Genomic DNA, 22,173 nt, shown 5'->3' on the forward strand with positions numbered 1-22,173 from the left:
ATAGTTTAAACAATTTATACATTAAACAATGTAAATATTTAACTCAACAAAATAAAACTTAACAAATGCAAAATAAAACATAACACATGTAAACCTTAAAATTTAAATAAAACACATAACAAAAAAAATTTAAATCATAATTAAACATAAAGAAAACAATAAAAGTTGAAATAAAGAAAATTTAAAGAAAATAATTAAACATAAATAAAAGAATTAAACAAACACACATATAAAAAAAATTATAAGAAACACATATATAAAAAAAAATTAAAACATTAATTTGTGTTGCATATGATAATTTAAGATAATTAAAAATAACATTTACATTATCTGAATTATACCAAAGCGGCAATGCCACATGCTTGGCATAAGAGTGCAGCAGAGATATATCTTCCGGTCCTCCAGGAAAGGGAGGCTCGAAAGGTAACACTGCTAGGGCAGGCGCTGCTGCAATGTCATCATCATCTGCTATATGCTGCTGCTCTGGTATATGATCCTGGTCATACCCACCATCAGTCACATCATGGTGTACATTATCCTGATAATTCAGGTACTCCACCTCCTGGCTCGGATCAACCACATGCGACTCTTCAGGCTGTGTAGCCTGAGAAGCCTCCTGCGAAGTCCCTGAACTATCCACCGTACGACCTCTTCCCCTCTTTGGGATGTGCCCGCTTTGCCTCTCCTTCCGATGGCTTTGAGTCATCGCACGCCTACCACCAATCATCTTAGATGGATCAACCGGGTTCTGATCAGACACATCTACACAAAAAATTTAAAAATTAACATCATTTCCATAACCTAATCAAACAAGTTAAACCTAAACTAAACATTAATATAATCAAACACATTAAAAGTACAACAATGAAGATCATTTCCATAACCTAAAATCATTCAATATAATCATCATTACAATAAAATTTATGTCCATCATTTCCATAATAACCTAAACATCATTCAATAATTAACATACACTTAATTATTTCTATATACTTAATCATTTGTGTCCATCATAATTCTCGTAACCTAAACTAACTAAAAAATCAATATACACTTAACCAAACTATAATTAACATCATTTCTATCATTTCCATAACCTAAACTAACTAAATAATCAATATAATTTTCATTGAGGCATTTGATCAAACGCTTTGTGTGCAAAGTATAAAACATATTCAAATTGTGTTCATTTGCCACCATTCAAAGCCACATTATGATTTTAACAACATAGGCAACAACTACATTCATTTATCAATTCATAAACTACACATGCAATCATCAAATTGTCAATTTTAAAATCAACCCTAACCACATGCAAACTACTCTAATTTTTTAAAAATGATTGATACAACTTACTTGTGATAATGTGCAGTTGATTTGCTTGCAATTCGTGAAAATGGCTTTGGTGAAGATTGGAAAGAATTTGAGAAGTTTGGAGAAGTTTTGAAACTGATGTGTTTCTGTTGCTGCTTCTGTTTATGTTCAGCACGCTTCTGCCGGATTTTTAATTCCTCGACAGTTAACTGCCGAGGAGACAAAAACATATTTTATTCGTGTTTCTCAACCTTATCAAATATGTCAACAACAATTCTATTTATCTTTATTGATTTTATTTTTACCCCTACTTAATACATGCATCCTCTCAATTCCTTTTTGTACAAAAAGAGAAGATCATTGCTAGCTGAACATAAAGAATTTTTTTCCCTATGTCAAGCTAACAAAAACGTTTATATGACTTTCAAAATGTTTACATTATTAAATGATACTATACAATATGCATTGTCACGTGTGTCTAAATGATTTTTTATTTCAGATTGTGATCATAACAGTGTTTATCATTTTTATGACACAATGCAAACCCAGCTGTCCTTCACCAAATGTATATAAGACAATATCAATCATTATCAAAGTATCACTTATCACTAATTAAATAATAAATAATAATTACAAGTTGTAAAACAACACACTAAGATGCTGGCAAATGGGCAATTTGGTGTACAAGATTTGCTTACTTGCTTGCTGATGTGGATTTATGCAATGTGACACTAGTTGCCAACGATCAATTCACACTTACTAATCACATAAAACAAGTTTAACACATTCTCACAATAAAATATTATCAAACTCATATATTTATATTGAGTTTAATTTATGAGGAGTGTTAAGAGCATACACATCCATACCTTGAGTAGTTTAAGTGGACCCTTTCAATTTTTATCATGTTTTAAACTTTTCAATTATTTAAACGTCCCTATTACATTTTTTTATATTTCATATTACTTATCAAAAAAATTAAAATGGATCCCACTAAACCCACAATAATCCATCAAACCTCAAAAGGTATGCGTTGTTTTCAATTCCATGTATTATTTGAAACAAACTTAGATGAAAAGCAAGCAGTTGTGCACCGCAGAGGAACGATGGAACACAATACCATGTAGCCTAAGATCATATTCAATATGAGGATTTCTCGTGTTTAAGACTTCGTACCTATGCCGTACTTATATTGGGGGAAAATAATTTTGAGTATCTAATAAGCACAAGGTCTCAAATAAGTACACTCTTTCTGTGAGTCTCTCTCCTTTTAAAAATTAAAATATTGAAATGTAATGATATAGTTATTGATATATAATTAGTGGATCTTGTTTAAGAAATTTGTGTGAAATGCTAGATGAGAAGGGTTGAGTGCTTAGTAGATACTAGTGTTAAAAAATTATAAATGAGTGATGTGTAAATGTGATCTATTTTAAGTATCTAAAATTAGGTTTCACCATTGTGGATGCCCTAATGTCAATTATCCATGGAGACCTGACTTGTCTAGGTTAATGTGAAGCTATCACCGATATTCATGTTCTTATGGACACTCTAATATTGTGTCTCTTATTAGATGGAATTCATGTGACCACCATACTTTAAAAATTGGTCTCACATAAAGTGGCGAGGTTCACATGAATTTTATCAAATATGATATTAAGTTTAGAGACAATGTTAAAAAGAGAGTATTCATGCATTTCTCTTTATATGCGCATTCAATGAATTGATGTCACATTATTTAATAAATTAAAAATATATATTTTACCATAGATGTATGTGTAAAATGTTTTACACCGACATTATATACAAATTAAATTCTATTATACAACATATACCACATCATTCCTAAAAAAATATCATCACATCATAATATGTTGATTTATTATTGGGAGTTGAGTAATTATAAAATATACACACGCCCTCAAAATCAAGTTGGCAAGTTATAGTAGTACTGCTAAGGATCATTACAAGTTTGTTTGCGATCTTTGTTTATTATTCAAATGACCCATTTTTGTTTTCATATGTGCTTGAACATGTTTGCGATAAAAGCGGTGACTTGGCAATTGACAGATGATTAATGAGTCATATTTAAAAAAATTGTGTCAGACATTTGGTTGGATGGATTAAATATTTATGATGGGTTTTGCTAGAAGACATCTTTTATGAGGGTGTTTTTTAACAAGTTATTCTATTAGCATTTGTTAAAAAACACAAATTAATTTTTATGAAGGTGTCTTTTAGCAAAGTTATAACTAAAAAGTGGAAACCACACCTTAAGGTGTGGATTGCTAAAAGACACCTTCATGGATGGCTTCTAGCAAAACCCTATTTATCAGATACTACTCTTCAAAAATTATAAATAAATGATGCATATGCATGAATTTTTATTTTTATTTTTGTACAAAAGCCAAAGGCCCAGCAGAAAACTCAATAACTAATTGAACATGCCTAGGAAAACAAGTCCTAGAAATATCATCAAAAAAGAAACTATGGAGCTCACTAGGTGGATACTCCAATCTAGTAACAACAAAAGAGTCTAAAGAAAGGATAAAGGTCGTCAGCCAATCAGCACAACGTTTACCCTCTCTCCAAGTATAATGAAACTGGACATGCCAATCTAAAGTCAAAAGGTTGTGAATACGCCGCTCCAACGTGGGAATGGCTCCACTAAACATACAACTACCAGTAACCATATCAATAAGAGTTTTAGAGTCACTTTCCACAATGAGCTGTGTAATATGTTCTCGCCAAGCCATATCCAAACCAAGGTACATGCCCCACAATTCAGCATGAAGCGCGTCACACACTCCAACCTTTCTAATGTAGCCTTTTAGCCATATTCCATCTGAGCTGCGAAAAAGGCCACCGCAGCCTGAATTCTCTCCACCACCTTTGCAAGCACCGTCACTGTTGAGTTTTATCCAACCTTCAGGGGGTTTATCCCAACCCACGTAGATCATCTCTTTTTGTTGAAGATTGCGATGAGGCGGAAGGGTTGAACAAAAATCATTTTCAAAGATACCTTTTTTCTCCATGTCCATAAGAACCAACAAGATGTCATGAAAATTGTCTTCCAGTTCTTAGTAGTTGCACATATGCCACACTTGCCGAGGTTGTTGAAAATCCAGTCCCTACAATCAAAAGTAAAGAAATCAATTATGAAATGAAATGGAACTAGGTGCAGCCATACCTGAATTGCGTAGTCACAATCTCGGAGCACATGAATGGTAGTTTCATCTTCTCTCCCACATCTAGAACAAAGTGGAGATATGCCCACTCCCCACTTGCTTCTACGAAAATTGGTAAGATGCGCAAAGTTTGAACACGATGAGGTCCTTTCTAGTCCCACAATGAATTCCAATCTCCTTCCAAGGCATGAATATCTCCATGTTGCAACCTATAAGCACTTTGAATGGTAAACTGAGAAGTATTAGTGCCTTCTCATCCCATAACATCAGACACATATGCATCAATTGGGGTTGGTAAAGCAACAACTTGATTCACAATATTTGTTGGCAAATTTTCACGCAAGAACCTTAGGTTCCAATCTCCCTCTGCATTCAAAACATCCCACATAGAAATGGTAGTATCAATGAAATTTTGGGAAGCTGTTGGGAGGAGCTTGGTCCTGTTAGGCACCCAATTATCAAGCCAAAAATTTGTATGTCTTCCATCCCCTATTTTCCAAAAAATATGGCATTGAAAATCATTGCAAACTCCAACCAAAGCTTTCCACTTTGTGTAAGTACTAACGAAACTTATGTTACTTGAGATTTTTATAGTTCTTCTTTACTTTGAAACTACTTGACCTCGTGTACTCTTGTTTCATAAATCTTCCTATACAAATTTTTTGGCTTAATTGCACTTTTGGCCCCCTATCTTTTCAAAAGTTGCAATTTCGGCACCCTAACTAATTGAAATACAAATCAGCCCCATGTATTGTATCTTTGGGGGCCAAAACTGCCAAAGATCCAATACATAGGGGGCTGTTTTGCATTTTAATTAGTTAGGGAGACCAAAATTGCAACTTTTGAAAAGATAGGGGGCCAAAAATACAATTAAGTTTTTTTTTACTAAAAATCTCCCTAGACATAGATATGAATCATTTGCAACCGAAAAGTTTTGATAAATTTATCAAAACAATGTCACAATTTGAAAGGAATGAATTATTCTTTTGTTGATTTTTTTTGTTGTAGTGGCCGGATTTTGAATCCCCACACCTTGCATATATTATACATTGTCTAAACCAACTCACGAGGATCTCTTGTTGAATATTTAACTATTATTGAGATGCCTTCTACTAAGACAAAAATGATTCCTTTTTTTTTTTGGAAAAACAAAAAAAATATTCCTAGGAGCGCAATTAAAAATTTGATAAACGAAAAAAAAAACCTATAACTAGCACATTTTTCTTCCAAAAAAGCAAAAGTATAAAGTTCCACTTACATCCCTTAATAGCACATTTCCAAATCAGTTTGAATAGTTCTAACACAAGAAGCACATTGTTGCTTCCAAATTAATTTAAATAACCGACATGATTAAAAAAATAGACTAAGATTGCTTAACCAATCAGCTTAAATAATTTAGTATTCTGCCTCATATTTTTAATAATGTGGGTAGGCAGACTTTCCCAAACTCACATAAAGCACAAACTAAAAATGTGACATTCATTTCCAACAAAAATACCATAATAATTCAAAATTCATTTCATTAAAATTGCAATTTCATCAAATTACAGCATTCGCTAATTTTTACACAATTTAAAAAAATCATGATACTTGCTTAATTACAAGACATGATTATTATTATTAACATTGTTAAAGCTCTTAAAATATTGCAGCTTTAAGTCTCCTTCCAAGCTCTTTTCTGTACAAAAAAATAAAAAATATGACTATGAGAAAACATAAAATAAATCATTTTCATGTCTCAAAATAATTAAAAAGGTTAATAAATATTTTTATTTTTGTTACCTTATGAGTTGCCTATCAAATCCAGAAGCAGCCAAAAGGCCTCTATTTTCTTCAGCTCTTCTCAATAGATAAGGCATAACCATCTCAACTGGTCCAAATGGCATATACTTGCTTACTCTAAATCCAGCGTTGCTCAAACCAAATGAAAGTGCATCTGACATTCCACATAGTTGTGCAAATTCAAGCTTGTGATTCACCTTTCCCATCCCAATTTCATATGCTTTTGCTGCAGCCAATTTCCCTACACAGCAAAAAAAAAAATCAATACATTTTAGATACATTAATTGAAATCATGGTTATTCTAGTATTCTTATTGGTACATGTAGCATATATATTTCAGATTTAAGGTGTGTTGGTTGATCGATGTGGGTCAATGTCTGATACCGACATATGTAGTTACATTTATTTACTTATATTTTCTTGAAATATTTCTAATGTCTACGTGTCAGTGTCAATATCATATATGTTGTCTATGTATGTATCAATGCTACATACCATTCAATCTAAAGATTGACACTTCATATTAATGGATGTCCGGCATGCGACGACACCAACACATATGATTACATTTTCTTAAAATATTATCAGTGTTCGACATGCGACGGCACCGACACATATGATTACATTTTCTTAAAATATGTTCTTTCAGGTGTTCATGTATGTGTCGGTGCTTCATACATTAGTCTATAAAGTCTAAAAAATATGAAATTGAAAAGTAAAAAAAACCTAATGAGTAAAATAATCTAATTAGTACCTGATTCAATGTTGTGTGTAGCAAGAACAACAGATCCTTTTCCATTAGCAAACTTCTCAAGCAAATAAGATGAACAATCATTGAAGCAATTATGTGTATCTTCAATAGTATCATGAATTGGTGACTTAGACCCAAAAGATTCAGCCAATGTACTTTCTGTGGACATATAAGCACCTCTAACCAATTTAAATCCCATAGGAATTCCAATTTCTTCAGCAGCTTTTGTTGCAAGAAACAATCTCTCCTTAGCATCTTTCAAATAAGTTTGAATTGTACCAAACACAATTGGATTATCATCTTTATTATGCATAATTGCTGATGAGTATGTGAAGTAATCAATAGCTGGTTGAACAGTAGTGTGTTCAGCATCAACCAAAAGTGGCATGTTTGCTTCAACACATTTTTTACAAAGTTGTTGTAATCTTTGGTTTGCTAGTTGAAAATCACTTTCTTCTTGTGGTGTTAATGGTTCTGGTTTTTTTGTAGTATGGTATAATGGACTTGATTCAGAGAAAATTGGTAGAGAATCTTGTTTCCATGGTAAATTGAATGAAGGGTCTTTTTGTTGCCATCTTAGGAGATCACTAATTCTTTCTAGTAATGCCATTGGACATATTGCAGTGATTTTCACAATCACAAAACTCACCTATCATAAAAAAAATCAACAAATTAGAATCGTGTGGGAAATGGGATCGCGTATAGTTGGAAATTTTACTCATTCATGCGATCGGCACATTCGTTACAGCTGGATCAAGTTCTGCAATGAAATTTGCATTGAAATATGAATTGTTCGATCTTGATCCAACGAATGTCTTGTTTGCATGAATACGTCAAATGCAAAAGATTTTGGTTCTTCACATAGTGTACCAATTTAGTATAAACACTTTGAAAATGAAATAAATAAAACTCTAGTTAGAAATGGTAAAAATCCAAACTACTAATGAACACTTTTGTCCAAAATACCAAAATCAAATTTCTAAACACTAGTTTCCAATTTTTGTTACAATGCCAATCACATTGTACATCAGCTAGGTGAGAGTGGGACCAACATTATAGATAATATATGAATACAAACATTATGATGGAAATGAAATAATGAAAACTCTTGTTAGAAATGGAAAAAATTCAAACTAGTACTTAAACCATTTTGTCTACAATAGTAACAATAACCTCTAAACACTACTTTCCAATTTTTAAGACACAATGCCAACCACATTGAACTTCAACTAGGTGAGGGACCAAAATATATATTTATTATTTCAAACATTATGATGAAAATTAAAATGATTAAATCTATGATTTTTTTTTTTTAAGCATTTAAACCTATGGTTAGAAATGGTGAAAATCCAATCTACTAGTTAAACCTTTATCCAAAAATACCAAACTCAAGTTTATAAACACCATATGCCAACAATATATGACCAATGAAGCACTAACACGTATCCGACATCGACACTTGTAATTACACTTAATTATATAATTTTTTCAAATTATTAACTATGTCAAAATGTAAGTGTCTTTGTCGTGTCTGATGTGCGTCCTTCAATGTCATGCCAACCTCATTGCCCTTAAGTTAGGTGGGACCAATAATATATAATATGAGACAAAAATGTTCACTCTGTCACATGATTCGAAGATTTTTGCAACTTAAAAAAGCACAAAAATGTGACTAGAAGTGCATGACTTGAACTGGCATATCAAGTTGCTTACTTGATGATATTAATACATGCAATGTGACACTTGTTGCCAACTCAATTCATACTCATCACAAAAAATATTATTATTTTTATTATTATTATTATTATGAGGGAAGAGATCCACTTATATTAAAACACGTTTCAAAAAATATTGAATATTCATAAATAGAAAGATCATCTTCGATCTTTATTTAAAGAAATAAAGAATCCCATTATTATGAGTTTATAATTGTATGATTAATGTCTACTTAATTATATCACTAATTTTAGGAATATGTCACTTAATATATTCTAAAAAGAATAAACAAAATCCAATTTTGTTTTTAAAAAATAGAGAAAATTCAAACAGAAAAAGTATTTGTTGAATGTATATGATGATGATTCACAGAAACTACTTAATGTTACATTATACGACCAAATTAATTTGACCAAAACCTCTTTTCTTTAAATAAAAACAAACAAATCTTTAATTAATCTAAACAGATCTTAACCAATTTATTTTACCATGATGATAAAAATTAATCAAAAAAATAAATCAAGATAAAATTAGAAACTTACAGAAGAAGGAGGAAGTGATTTGCTAACATCAACAGTATGAAGAAACCCTTTAAGATTACGATCACAACCATCATTCTCATGTGCATCTTCAACACCAAAAACAAGCATGCCACGTAAGCCAGCTTCATTAACAGACCTTATACTCTTTCCAGCAGTAATAGCATCTTCTCCAGCACAAAAATGTTCATAGAATGTTCTCTTTGTAACTGCCATAACTGCATCTTTCAATATTCCCGTTTGTAACAATTTTGATTGCATAGCCCATATTCCAACGTCCACGACAGGTCCTATAGCCGTTGCATGCAGAACGGTTGAGGATCTTATCAGCGTGGACGTTGGAACAGCTGAGAATAATCTCTCACCGTCGTTTAGGTCAAGATAAGATGGTTGTTGGTGTGACGGTTGTGGTGGAGAAGGTTGTTCTCTTTCGAGAATGGAGGCGACGGTGGCGGTGGCTGAAGGATGGTAGGAGTTTAATGGTTTTGTGGTGGTTTTGAAACGGAGATTCTTGATGATTTTTTGTGGGACCACACGAGTTGCCATTCAAAAACAAGAAATTTTGATGTTTTTGATTTCTTTGACGTTGTTTTTCTTCTTTTTTTTGTGATGAAACTCTCGACAACCTTCAGGGTTTTTTATCTTTCAAAGGAACACGTGATTTTGGTGTTGTTGTTCTATGTAACGAGGTTAAGGGTGTGGTTGTTTTTATAGGCATGAAAAGTTAATAGGGTTTGGTCAAGCAATGAAAAGTACAACGCTGCATGATGATGTTGTTGTTCTAATAACGTGGCTTAATCTTTTATCCTTAACAACCTTTTAATTTTAGTTTTTAAATTTTATCCTTAACAACTTTTTATTTTGATTTCCCTTTTTAATATAGTTTTTTATGGTTTAGTCGGTGTTTTTTATTTGTAATTTCTTTCCGTTTATAACTGATTGTAAATTAATCTGATTAACTTTCAACTTTAATGAGATAACTATGATAATTTTTAATAAGGCAAATATTAAAAAAAGTAATTATGATAGTTTAACAGTTTAATTTCTATTTGAAAAAACAATTTAATTACTATGCATAGAGGTGTAAATAATTATTTATTTTCCCTTAAAAATCATCAATTTTAATTATTTTTTCATTTGAAGTGGCATATCTTAATTTGATATTTAATTTAGACAAAAATAATCATAATCAATACTATGTATGAACGAAATGAGGGATTTTGGACAGATTTTTTTACTATTTCAATTATACCCTTAATTTTTTTATAATAATGTTATATTGTTGTGATATTAAAAGAAATAATTCCGTAGCATTTCAAAAACGCCTTGATTTGTTTTGATTTTTAACCAAAACGTTTGCATTTAATTACCATTTATTTTTTTTCAATTAAGATTGTAGGGGTAAAATTGAGCTAAAAAGTGATAAGCGAAAACAAGCTATAAACTTGTGTAAAAATGACATTTATTAAATGGATTATTTTTTATCAGGTAGGTTGTGGCTAGAGCTCACACATTTTAAATGTGGAGAAGTAGAATGTACGGGGTTCAAACTCCAACCCCTACATATATTATGCAATTTTCCTACCAACCCAACTGAGTTATACTCACATAACTTTTTTAATCATGAGAACTTATAAACAATATGTTATAAACTTAAAATAATGTCTTACTAGATAGACCCTTAAACCCCTTTTTTTTTTTTTCTTAAAAAAAAAACCCTTAAACCCTTTTCTTTTTTCTTAGGAGAAAAAACTTCAAACGCCTATAAAAATGCAAAAAATATAATTACTACTACCTCCGGTCCTATTTATAAGAGAAATTTAGGTCAACAAAAGTGAATGTATTTGGACTGAATTTTTAACTAGATACATCAACTTTTGTTGACCCAAAATTCTCTTATAAATAGGACCGGAGGGAGTATATCGCTATTTGGATGGTAACTAGTTGTGTCATGTTGCTGTGGATAAACTATGGCATGAAAAAAGTTAGTAAAATGGAGTGAAAAAGAGAGAGCGTAGGTAAAGGAAGATGAGTAAGAGTGGTAGGTAGGTGCTAAATTGTAGGGGAGAGTATGGACATGAGTTATAAAAGGTAACATGATAGTTTGCAAATACACGTAGATATGACATAGATACTTAAAGTAGAGTATGCATGTAACATGTTATTAAATTCAAGATAATACTGCCATCATCTTGATTCAGTCAATTCTACAATTTTAATTTCATATCTTACCAACTATAACCGCAATAGATCCAGGAGATTCCTTTCTATTCTAAAATTAATGGATATTATATACTTTTATCTACGGTTTATTCGGGTTTGTTTGAAACAATTCTAAGAAATTGGTCAGCTATTTGGAAGCTTAAATACTTTGGAACTTAGTTTGGAGGATGTGTCGGGTTGTTTGTCTAGGAGGATTCGACTTCATGACAAAGGTGTGATGTGTCCAACACATTGCGTTAGTTGTGTTTCTACACACGATGATCAACACGAGTCTTTCTCGCGTGTTTTGTCATCACTTGCACGCTTACTGAGAATTTTTCGGTAGGTCACCAATCATAAGAATACTCAAAGTCAAGCACGCTTAACTGTGGAGTTCTTATGAAATGAGCTACCGAAAAGAAGATGCATATTGTTGATATAGGTAGTACCAAACAATTCTTATAAGTCTTCCTTCAACCATGTAGTCTCATACCTACACGGCCTCAGGATCCATCTCATTCCGATGTGATTCGGCTTGTCTAGAAGTTGTCGGGAGCCGCTCATTGTCATGCCTTGTGCACCGGCGACCACTCCCCACCCTCGTCAGCCTTGGGTGTTACATGCCCACCAGCTTCCGCTTAGTTTGTCCCCGAACCACACCGTACTCAGAGAGGTCTGCTCTGATACCATTTGTAACATCTCAGACTGCTTTCAAGATTGCCGACTGACCCTACAAACCAACACGAGTCTTTCCAGCATGTTTTGTCAAAGTGCTTATAATTTACTTGTTGTAATTTCTTATGCGTGACAGAGAAAATAGGGCCAAGGAAATTTATGCAACAAAATTTGCTTCAATTGCACCTAAAATTGTTAGCTGCTTAGTAAGTAACATTTTTTTAGGTGTTACATGTAATACCTTCAAGTGTTACTGAAATCATTAAGTAACACGGGATTTACCTAACAATTGTCATATGTTACAAAATCTAAATAGTAACATTTGTTTTTTATTTAGTTACACTTTTGAAGTATTACTAGTGTTACATGTAATACCCTTAAGTGTTACTGAAATCATTTTGTAACACAGGTTTTACCTAATATTTCTCAAATGTTATAAGATCTAAATAGTGACATTTGTTTTTTATTTAGTTACAACTTTAAAGTGTTACTAAATCTCATATATGTTGTAGTGTAGCAGCACACTTCCAAATCATCAATTTGAATAGTTCTAACACAAGATGCACATTGTTGCTTCCAAATTAATTTAAATTAACCGACATGATTAAAAAAATAGACTAAGATTTTATTTTTGTTAAAAAAAATAGAATAAGATTGCTTAACCAATCAGCTTAAATAATTTAGTATTTTTATAATGTGGGGAGGCAGACTTTCCCAAACTTAATATGCACATAAAGCACAAACTAACTTCAAAATCTGACATACATTTCCAACAAAAATACCATAATAATTCAAAATTCATTTCATTGAAATTCCAATTTCATCAAATTACAGCATTCTTTAATTCTTAAAAAATTTCAAAAAAAAATCATGATGCTTGCCAAATTACAAGACATGATTTTTATACTATTAACATTGCTAAAGCTCTTAAAATATTGCAGCTTTAAGCCTCCTTCCAAGCTCTTTTCTGTACAAAAAATAAAATAAAAATCACTATGAGAAAAACATAAATTAAATAATTTTCATGTCACAAAATAATTAAAAGGTTAAGAAATTATTTTTAATTTTGTTACCTTATGAGTTGCCTATCAAATCCAGAAGCAGCCAAAAGGCCTCTATTTTCTTCAGCTCTTCTCAATAGATAAGGCATAACCATCTCAACTGGTCCAAATGGCATATACTTGCTTACTCTAAATCCAGCATTGCTCAAACCAAATGAAAGTGCATCTGACATTCCACATAGTTGTGCAAATTCAAGCTTATGGTTCACTTTTCCAATCCCAATTTCATATGCTTTTGCTGCTGCCAATTTCCCTACACAACAAAAAAATCAATACATTTTAGATACATTAATTGAAATCTTGGTTATTCTAGTATTTTATTGTTACATGTAGCGCACATATATATTTCATATTTAAGGCATGTCTGGTTGATCGATGTGGGTCAATGACTGATACCGACATATATTGTTACATTTATTCGCATACATTTTCTTGAAATATTTCCAATGTCTACGTATCGGTGTCAATATCATATATGTTGTCTATGTATGCGTCAATGCTACATACTATTCAATCTAAAGATAGACACTTCATATCAATGGGTCTGATGTTTGACATACGACGACACCGAAACATGATTATATTTTCTTAAAATATTATCAGTGTAAATGTTATTTGTAAATGTTACTCCAGGTGATCATGCATGTGTCTGTGGTTCCGTACATTACTCTATAAACCCTAAATAATATGAAATTGAAAAGGAAAAAAAAAAAACCTAATGAATGTAAATATATCTAATATTATTACCTGATTCAATGTTGTGTGTAGCAAGAACAACAGATCCTTTTCCATTAGCAAACTTCTCAAGCAAATAAGATGAACAATCATTGAAGCAATTATGTGTATCTTCAATAGTATCATGAATTGGTGACTTAGACCCAAAAGATTCAGCCAATGTACTTTCTGTGGACATATAAGCACCTCTAACCAATTTAAATCCCATAGGAATTCCAATTTCTTCAGCAGCTTTTGTTGCAAGAAACAATCTCTCCTTAGCATCTTTCAAATAAGTTTGAATTGTTCCAAACACAATAGGGTTATCATCTTTATTATGCATAATTGCTGAAGAGTATGTGAAGTAATCAATAGCTGGTTGAACAGTAGTGTGTTCAGCATCAACCAATAAGGGCATGTTTGCTTCAACACATTTTTTACAAAGTTGTTGTAATCTTTGGTTTGCTAGTTGAAAATCACTTTCTTCTTGTGGTGTTAATGGTTCTGGTTTTTTTGTAGTGTGGTATAATGGACTTGATTCAGAGAAAATTGGTAGAGAATCTTGTTTCCATGGTAAATTGAATGAAGGGTCTTTTTGTTGCCATCTTAGAAGATCACTTATTCTTTCTAGTAATGCCATTGGACATATTGCAGTGATTTTCACAATCACAAAACTCACCTATCACATAAAAAATAAATAAATTAGGATCGTGTGGGAAATCGGATCGCATATAGATGGAAATTTGGCTCATTCATGCGATCAGTATATTCGTTGCAGTTGGATCAAGTTCTGCAGTGATATTTGCATGGAATTCTACGTTGAAATATAAACTGTTCAATCTTGATCCAACAACTACGAATGTGTTGTTTGCATGAATGTGTCAAACCCAAAAAAAAAAAAAATAAATAAATAGTTTTTTACATGGTGTACCAATTTAGTATAAAACACCTTGAACATGAAATAATTAAAACTCTAGTAAGAAATGGTAAAAATCCAAACTACTAATGAACCCTTTTGTCCAAATACCAAAATCTAATTTCTAAACACTAGTTTCCAATTTTTATGTTACAATGCCAACCACATTGTACTTAAGCTAGGTGGGAGTGGGACAACATTATATATAATAATATTAATACAAACATTATGATGGAAATGAAATAATGAAAACTCTTGTTAGAAATGGTAAAAATTCAAACTAGTACTTAAACCATTTTGTCTAAAACAGTAACATTAACCGATCTAAACACTGCTTCCCAATTTTTTGGTTAACCCTTTATCCAAAAATACCAAACTCAAATTTCTAAACACTGCTTCCCAATTTTTTGGTTAACCCTTTATCCAAAAATACCAAACTCAAATTTCTAAACACCTAGATGCCAACAATATATGACTCAATGTCATGCCAACCACATTGTCCTTAAGTTAGGTGGGACCAACAAAATATAATATGAGACAAAATTGTTCACTCTGTCACAAGATTTCAACAAAAAAAGCACAAAATTTTTACATGAGAGCATGACTTGAACTGGCATATCAAGGTGATTACTTGGTGATATTGAAACATGCAATGTGACACTTGTTGCCAACTCAATTCATACTCATCACAAAAAGTAGCAATTCAATTAAACACACGCCTCACAATAAAAACACACACGTTCACTTTTCAAAGTCAAGGCCCACAACCATTTAATTCATTAAAAAAATTATTTAATGTAATAATACTCCCTCCGTCTCAAATTGTATGACGTTTTGGCCATTTCACACGTATTAAGAAATGTAATTAATATTGTGTGACAAAAAAAATTATGAGTTGTTTTACAAAATTATCTCTAATAAATGGTATGGAAAAGATAAATGAAATAATTGAAAGAAGAGAGAGTAATTAATAGTTAAGGATATAATAGGAAAAGTAACATTAATATTTCATTGGTATTGTAAAGCGACATACTCCCTCCGTCCCAAATTGTAAGACGTTTTGGGCATTTCACACATATTAAGAAATACAATTAATATTGTGTGGAAAAGGGATATTATGAGTTGTTTTACAAAATTGTCCTTAATAAATAATATGGGAAAAATAAATGAAAGAATTGAAATAAGAGAGTAATAAATAGTTAAGGTTATAATAGGAAAAGTAACATTAAAGTTGCATTGGTATTGTAAAGCGACATACAATTTGGGACGGAGGAAGTATAATTTAGGAAAAAAAATTTCCAAAGCGACATACAATTTGGGACGGAGGGAGTACAAAGTAGTTAATGGCCTTCTATTTCTAAAAGGGATTGGAGAAACTTCATTCACCTATAGTTTAAATATTACATGTGCTTTATATGTTTTTCAAGACATGCTAAAATATCCTTATTTCCTTTAACTATTGGGGTGAGTCCACATAAAAAATTAAAAAAAGTAAATATGATTAGAGATCTCTTATATTATTTTTATTATTACTAATCATATTTGGTATTCATAAATAAAAAGATCCTCTTCAATCTTTATTTAAAGAAATTGAAAAATCTCATTATTATGAGTTTAATTGTATAATTAATGACTACTTAATTTTTTTTTTGAAGAAAATTAATGACTACTTAATTATATCACTAATTTTAGAAATATTTCACTTAATATATTTTAAAAAGAATAATAAAGCTCCCATTTTTTTTAAAAAATATAGAAAATTCAAACAGAAAAACTATCTGTTGAATGTATATGATGATTGAATTCTATTTCCACGCTACATTATACGACCAAATTAATTTGACCAAAACCTCTTCTCTTTAAATAAAAACAAACAAATCTTTAATTAATCTAAACAGATCTTAACCAATTTATTTTACCATGATGATAAAAATTAATCAAAAAAATAAATCAAGATAAAATTAGAAACTTACAGAAGAAGGAGGAAGTGATTTGCTAACATCAACAGTATGAAGAAACCCTTTAAGATTACGATCACAACCATCATTCTCATGTGCATCTTCAACACCAAAAACAAGCATGCCACGTAAGCCAGCTTCATTAACAGACCTTATACTCTTTCCAGCAGTAATAGCATCTTCTCCAGCACAAAAATGTTCATAGAATGTTCTCTTTGTAACTGCCATAACTGCATCTTTCAAGATTCCCGTTTGTAACAATTTTGATTGCATAGCCCATATTCCAACGTCCACGACAGGTCCTATAGCCGTTGCATGCAGAACGGCTGAGGATCTTATCAGCGTGGACGTTGGAACAGCTGAGAATAATCTCTCACCGTCGTTTAGGTCAAGATAAGATGGTTGTTGGTGTGACGGTTGTGGTGGAGAAGGTTGTTCTCTTTCAATAAGGGAAGCGACGGCGGCGGTGGCCGAAGGATGGGAGGAGTTTAATGGTTTTGTGGTGGTTTTGAAACGGAGATTCTTGATGATCTTTTGTGGGACCACACGAGTTGCCATTCAATAACAAGAAAATTTGAGATTTGAGATTCTTGATGATGTTTTTGATTTCTTTGACGTTGTTTTTCTTCTTTTTTGTGATGAAAACTCTCGACAACACTTTAGTTTTTTTTTTATCTTTCAAAGGAACACGTGATTTTGGTGTTGTTGTTCTATGTAACGAGGTTGTTTTTATAGGCATGAAAAGTTAATAGGGTTTGGTCAAGCATTGAAAAGTACAACACTGCATGATGATGTTGTGTGAGATAAGATTAAACTCTCTAATTACGTGGCCTAATCTTTTATCCTTAACAACTTTTTAGTTTTTAATTTTGACTTATCTTATTCTTAAAATAGTTTTTTTTGGTTTAGTTGGTGTTTTTAATTTGTAATTTCTTTCAGTTTATAACTGATTGTAAAATAATCTAATTAACTTTCAACTTTGATTAGGATGACAATTAGACCCAGACCCGATGGTAAAACCCCGCTTTCATGGATATGGGCATGGATCCGGGTAATTACCCGCAACTTAAAAGGATACAGGCACGGGTATGGGCACTATACTACCCAGCCCCGCAACCCGCATATATGATTTTATATAATATAATAAATAATTTATATATTAATTAATTAATTAATTAATTTATCTAACTATTTAAGCTTAGAATGAAACCTAAAAATTGCTTATTACAATAATCTAAACCTAGCCTCTTGTTGCATTGAATAGGGATGGCAATGGGTACCCAATGGGTAGGGTACTATAGTGCCCATCCCCATACCCACATTTGTAAGAAATATCCATACCCGTGCTCGTACCCTCGTGGGCAACAACTTTAGTGCCATTCCCCATACCCTATGGGTACCTAAGTGCCCATACCCGCACCTATTACCCACACTTTAGCTATGAAAAAGGAATAAAAACATCACAATTGAAATAAAACTATGATCCAATAAAAAAACATCTAAATTAAAATATCCCTAAACAATTGTACATCGGCAAGATGAAGTTATTGTATTAAATAGTTTTTTTTATTTAGGTTTGAGTTTAGGCTTAAATAGCTAAATTAATTAATTAATTATACACCAAAAATAAATAATTATTTAAAATATTATATAAATATGTATATGCGGGGTTGTGGGGCTGGGTAGTATAATACCCTTACCCGTGCCCATACCCATAACAATTTGTGGGTATTACCCAGACCCATGTCCATACCCATGAAAGCGGGGTTTTACCCTACCCATTGTGGGTTTTTTTTGCGGGTATCCATTGGGTCTGGATCCAATTGTCATCCCTAGCGTTGAATCTCTACCGCCTGCCTGCCTTTCATTGCTTTTTGTTATCCATCTCTTATGCTTCTAGGTAACTATTTCTTGAATCTCATATTTCTAAAGGGATGTCAATTGGACCCAGACCTGATGGGTACCGCAAAATACTACGATTCATACTTTTTTTTATTTGGTTAAATACTACCATTCATACTATTTTATGAGTTGATTTGAAATTTTCTGGATCATAATTGTATTTCAGTTGTGGTGCTTTTTTATTGTCTTTTCAGTATTAAACTGCGGGTAATTGGTGCGGGTATGAGCTCTTAGGTGCCCATAGGGTATGGGGAAGGGCACTAAAGTTGTTGCCCACGAGGGTATGGGCCCGAATACGTGTATTTTTTACAAACGCGGGTATGGAGATGAGTATTATAATTCCCTGCCCATTAGGTACCCATTGCCATCCCTAACTTTGATGAGGTAATTAACTTTCAACTTTAATGAGATAACTATGATGATTTTTAATATGGTAACTATTAAAAAAGTAATTATGATAGTTTGACAGTTTAATTTCTATTTAAAACAACAATTTATTTTCCCTTAAAAAACATCAATTTTAATTATTTTTTCTTTTGAAGTCGCATATCTAAATTGATATTTTAGACAAAAACAATCATAATATTTATCAATACTATGTATAAACGAAATGAGGGATTTTGGACAGATTTTTTACTATTTCAATTATACCCTTAAAAAATGTTCTATAATAATGTTATATTATTGTGTCATTAAATGAAATAATTTTGTAGCATTTCGAAGACACGTTGATTTGTTTTGATTTTTCAACCAAAAGGTATGCATTTAAATACCTTTTTTTTTTTTCTTTCAATTAAGATTGTAGGGGTAAAATTGAGCTAAAAAGTGATAAGCGAAAATAAGTTAAAAAATGATTTTTTTTTTTTTTTGTCAAATGGCCTAGTGGCTAGAACTCACATTTTAAATGTGGAGTAGTAGAGTGTACGGGGTTCAAACTTCAACCCTTACATATATTATACAATTTTCCTACCAACCCAACTGTGTTATGCTCACATAACTTTTTTAATCATGGAAACTTATAAACTATATGTTATTATAAACTTAAATTAATTATATCTTACTAGATAGACCCTTAAACCCCCTTTTTTTCTTAAAAAAAAACCTAAACCCTTTTCTTTTTTCTTAGGGGAAAACTTCAAACGCTTATAAAAATGCAAAAAAAAAAAAAAAAAAATTACTATATCGCTATTTGGATGGTAACTAGTTATGTCATGTTGCAATGGATAATATGGCAAGATAAAAGTTAGTAAAATGAAGTGAAAAGGAGAAAGCGTAGGTAAAGGAAGATGAGTAAGTAAGAGTGGTAGGTGCTAAATTGTAGGGAAGAGTATGGACATGAATTATAAAAGGTAACATGATAGTTTGCAAATACACGTAGATATGACATGGATACTTAAATTAGAGTATGCATGTAACATGTTATTAAATTCAAGATCATATTGCCATCATCTTGATTAAGTCAATTCTACAATATTAATATGTTCATATCTTACCAACTATAACCGCAATAGATCTCGGAGGTTCCTTTCATTCTAAAATTAATGGATATTATATATTGTTATCTACGGTTTATTCGGTTTGTTTGAATCAATTCTAAGATATTGGTCAGTTATTTGGAAGCTTAAATACTTTGGAACTTAGTTTGGAGGATGTGCCGGGTTGTTTATCTACGAGGATTCGACATCATGACAAAGGTGTGATGTGTCTAACACATTGCGTTAGTTGTGTTTCCACACACGATGATCTGGCACATTTATTCCCTGCTTGTCCTTTTGCTATCCTAGTATGGCGTTTGTCGGGGCTTTGGTCCCAAATTCATCATACATTTTTTACTGTTGCTGTTGTTTCTGCTGTAGATACTATTTTTGTATTGGTCGAGATGTTTCCACTGAACAGAAAAAATTATATGCTGCCATTTTGTGGAGCCTTTGGAAACATAGGAATTTAAAGGTTTAGGAGGATGTGACAGAAGTTGCCGTTGCGGTTGTTGATCGTGCGTGTGTGAAGATACGGATTGGCTGCCTGCAAACACTCATACCCCCGCTGTGCGCACAGCTGCTACATCACTCCACTTTTGGATGTGCATTCCAATTCTGCAGAAGCTAGCTCTTCAGCTGTTCCAATATTATTACATAATACAAAATCTGAAGAAACAAAGCATGAAGAAAATGCAGTACAAGCTACTTAAAATGTAGTACAATAGCTTAAGTATAGTAGTACATTCACATATAAGATAGTACAATTCATTTGTATAAATAACTGGATGTACAGTACTCTTTTCAATCTTCAATGAATCAGTTTTTATCTTTCTTTGATTCTTAATATGGTATCAGTTTTCTCTCTCTTCTTGAGAGAGTTAGTTACGATCTAGATCTAGCTTCCGCCATTGATGATTCCTCTTCTAGCTTCATCAAACTTCTTTTTTTACTTGATTTTTCCTTGAATCTTCGTGATTCTTCTTCATATATCCTTGTTTAATACTCAATTCTGTATTGAGTTACTCTTGATTTCTTCAATCACATTTTTTGTGGTTTTTCAATTTTCATCTTCTTTGAAGCTATTGAAGCTTTGTTTTTTCTACTTTCCTCTTGAATCATGCCTCCTCGTGCAGTTCCGGTTGTAGTTCCACAAACTAACACCGATTCCGTTACTATGTCCATCCAAGTGAAGGACCAAATTCTGTGACTGTCACTCCTCTTCTCACAGGCTCCAATTATCTCGCTTGGAGTCGTTCGATGAAACGTGTGCTTGGTGCGAAGAACAAATTCGCCTTCGTTGATGGATCCATTCTGATCCCTGATCCTGATGATCTGAATCGCAATGCTTGGGAGCGCTGTAATCATCTCATACAGTCTTGGATTTTGAATTCTGTTTCTCTGCAAATTGCACAAACAATTGTTTTTCATGAATTCGCCATTGATGTTTGGATTGAGCTTCAAGAGCGTTTTTCTAAAGTTGATAGAATTCGTATCGCTTCTCTTCGCTCTTCCATCAACAATCTCAAACAAGGTGCTAAACCTGTACTTGACTATTTCACAGAGATGAAATCTCTTTGGGAGGAGCTCAATTCACATCGTCCTATGCCTATGTGCACTTGTCCATATCCATGCCGTTGTGAATCTATGCGCGCTACTAGAGAATTTCGCATGGAGGATCAAGTAATTCAGTTTCTCACTGGCTTGAATGATACTTTCTCAGTTGTGAAGACTCAAGTTCTTCTTATGGATCCACTTCCTTCAATCAACAAGGTTTATTATATGGTTGTTCAAGAAGAAAGTAATAATACTGCACTTACTCCAGTTTCTAGTGAAGATTCTAGTATACCTGTGAATGCATCAGATGCTAGAAAGCCCTATGGACGTGGTAAACCTTCTTCAGGACCACCTCAATCTAAGAACAATTCCAGATATTGCACTTTTTGCCATAGGAACAATCACACAGTGGATTTTTGTTAC

At 32.3% G+C, this 22,173-nt stretch overlaps 2 protein-coding genes across 2 annotated transcripts; both read right to left on the reverse strand.

Annotated features, from left to right (window-relative positions):
* Positions 1-6,019: 6,019 nt before the first annotated feature.
* Positions 6,020-17,491, reverse strand: LOC25495522 (proline dehydrogenase 2, mitochondrial). The gene is made up of 5 exons (XM_013595745.3): positions 17,415-17,491; positions 9,294-9,857; positions 7,039-7,684; positions 6,285-6,525; positions 6,020-6,180 (listed from the first exon to the last, which is right to left on the reverse strand). The coding sequence occupies exons 2-5, from the start codon at positions 9,834-9,836 to the stop codon at positions 6,141-6,143; spliced, it is 1,470 nt and encodes a 489-aa protein (XP_013451199.2). The 5' UTR covers positions 9,837-9,857; positions 17,415-17,491; the 3' UTR covers positions 6,020-6,140.
* LOC25495523 (proline dehydrogenase 2, mitochondrial) lies at positions 12,947-17,408 on the reverse strand. Its single transcript, XM_013595746.3, has 4 exons — positions 16,832-17,408; positions 13,976-14,621; positions 13,241-13,481; positions 12,947-13,134 (listed from the first exon to the last, which is right to left on the reverse strand). The coding sequence occupies exons 1-4, from the start codon at positions 17,372-17,374 to the stop codon at positions 13,095-13,097; spliced, it is 1,470 nt and encodes a 489-aa protein (XP_013451200.2). The 5' UTR covers positions 17,375-17,408; the 3' UTR covers positions 12,947-13,094.
* Positions 17,492-22,173: the final 4,682 nt, after the last annotated feature.

Source organism: Medicago truncatula, chromosome 6 (assembly GCF_003473485.1).
Source record: "Medicago truncatula cultivar Jemalong A17 chromosome 6, MtrunA17r5.0-ANR, whole genome shotgun sequence".
Classification (NCBI taxonomy): domain Eukaryota; kingdom Viridiplantae; phylum Streptophyta; class Magnoliopsida; order Fabales; family Fabaceae; genus Medicago; species Medicago truncatula.

What these genes read in the sequence shown, in the direction of transcription:
- LOC25495523 (XM_013595746.3), bottom strand. Translation starts at nt 17,374, where the DNA reads ATGGCAACTCGTGTGGTCCCACAAAAGATCATCAAGAATCTCCGTTTC. An exon ending in AATCACTTCCTCCTTCTTCT is followed by an intron (nt 14,622 to 16,831) that starts GTAAGTTTCTAA and finishes TTTATGTGATAG; the next exon opens with GTGAGTTTTGTGATTGTGAA. An exon ending in TTTGATAGGCAACTCATAAG is followed by an intron (nt 13,135 to 13,240) that starts GTAACAAAATTA and finishes TTTTTTGTACAG; the next exon opens with AAAAGAGCTTGGAAGGAGGC.
- LOC25495522 (XM_013595745.3), bottom strand. Translation starts at nt 9,836, where the DNA reads ATGGCAACTCGTGTGGTCCCACAAAAAATCATCAAGAATCTCCGTTTC. An exon ending in AATCACTTCCTCCTTCTTCT is followed by an intron (nt 7,685 to 9,293) that starts GTAAGTTTCTAA and finishes TTTTTATGATAG; the next exon opens with GTGAGTTTTGTGATTGTGAA. An exon ending in TTTGATAGGCAACTCATAAG is followed by an intron (nt 6,181 to 6,284) that starts GTAACAAAAATA and finishes TTTTTTGTACAG; the next exon opens with AAAAGAGCTTGGAAGGAGAC.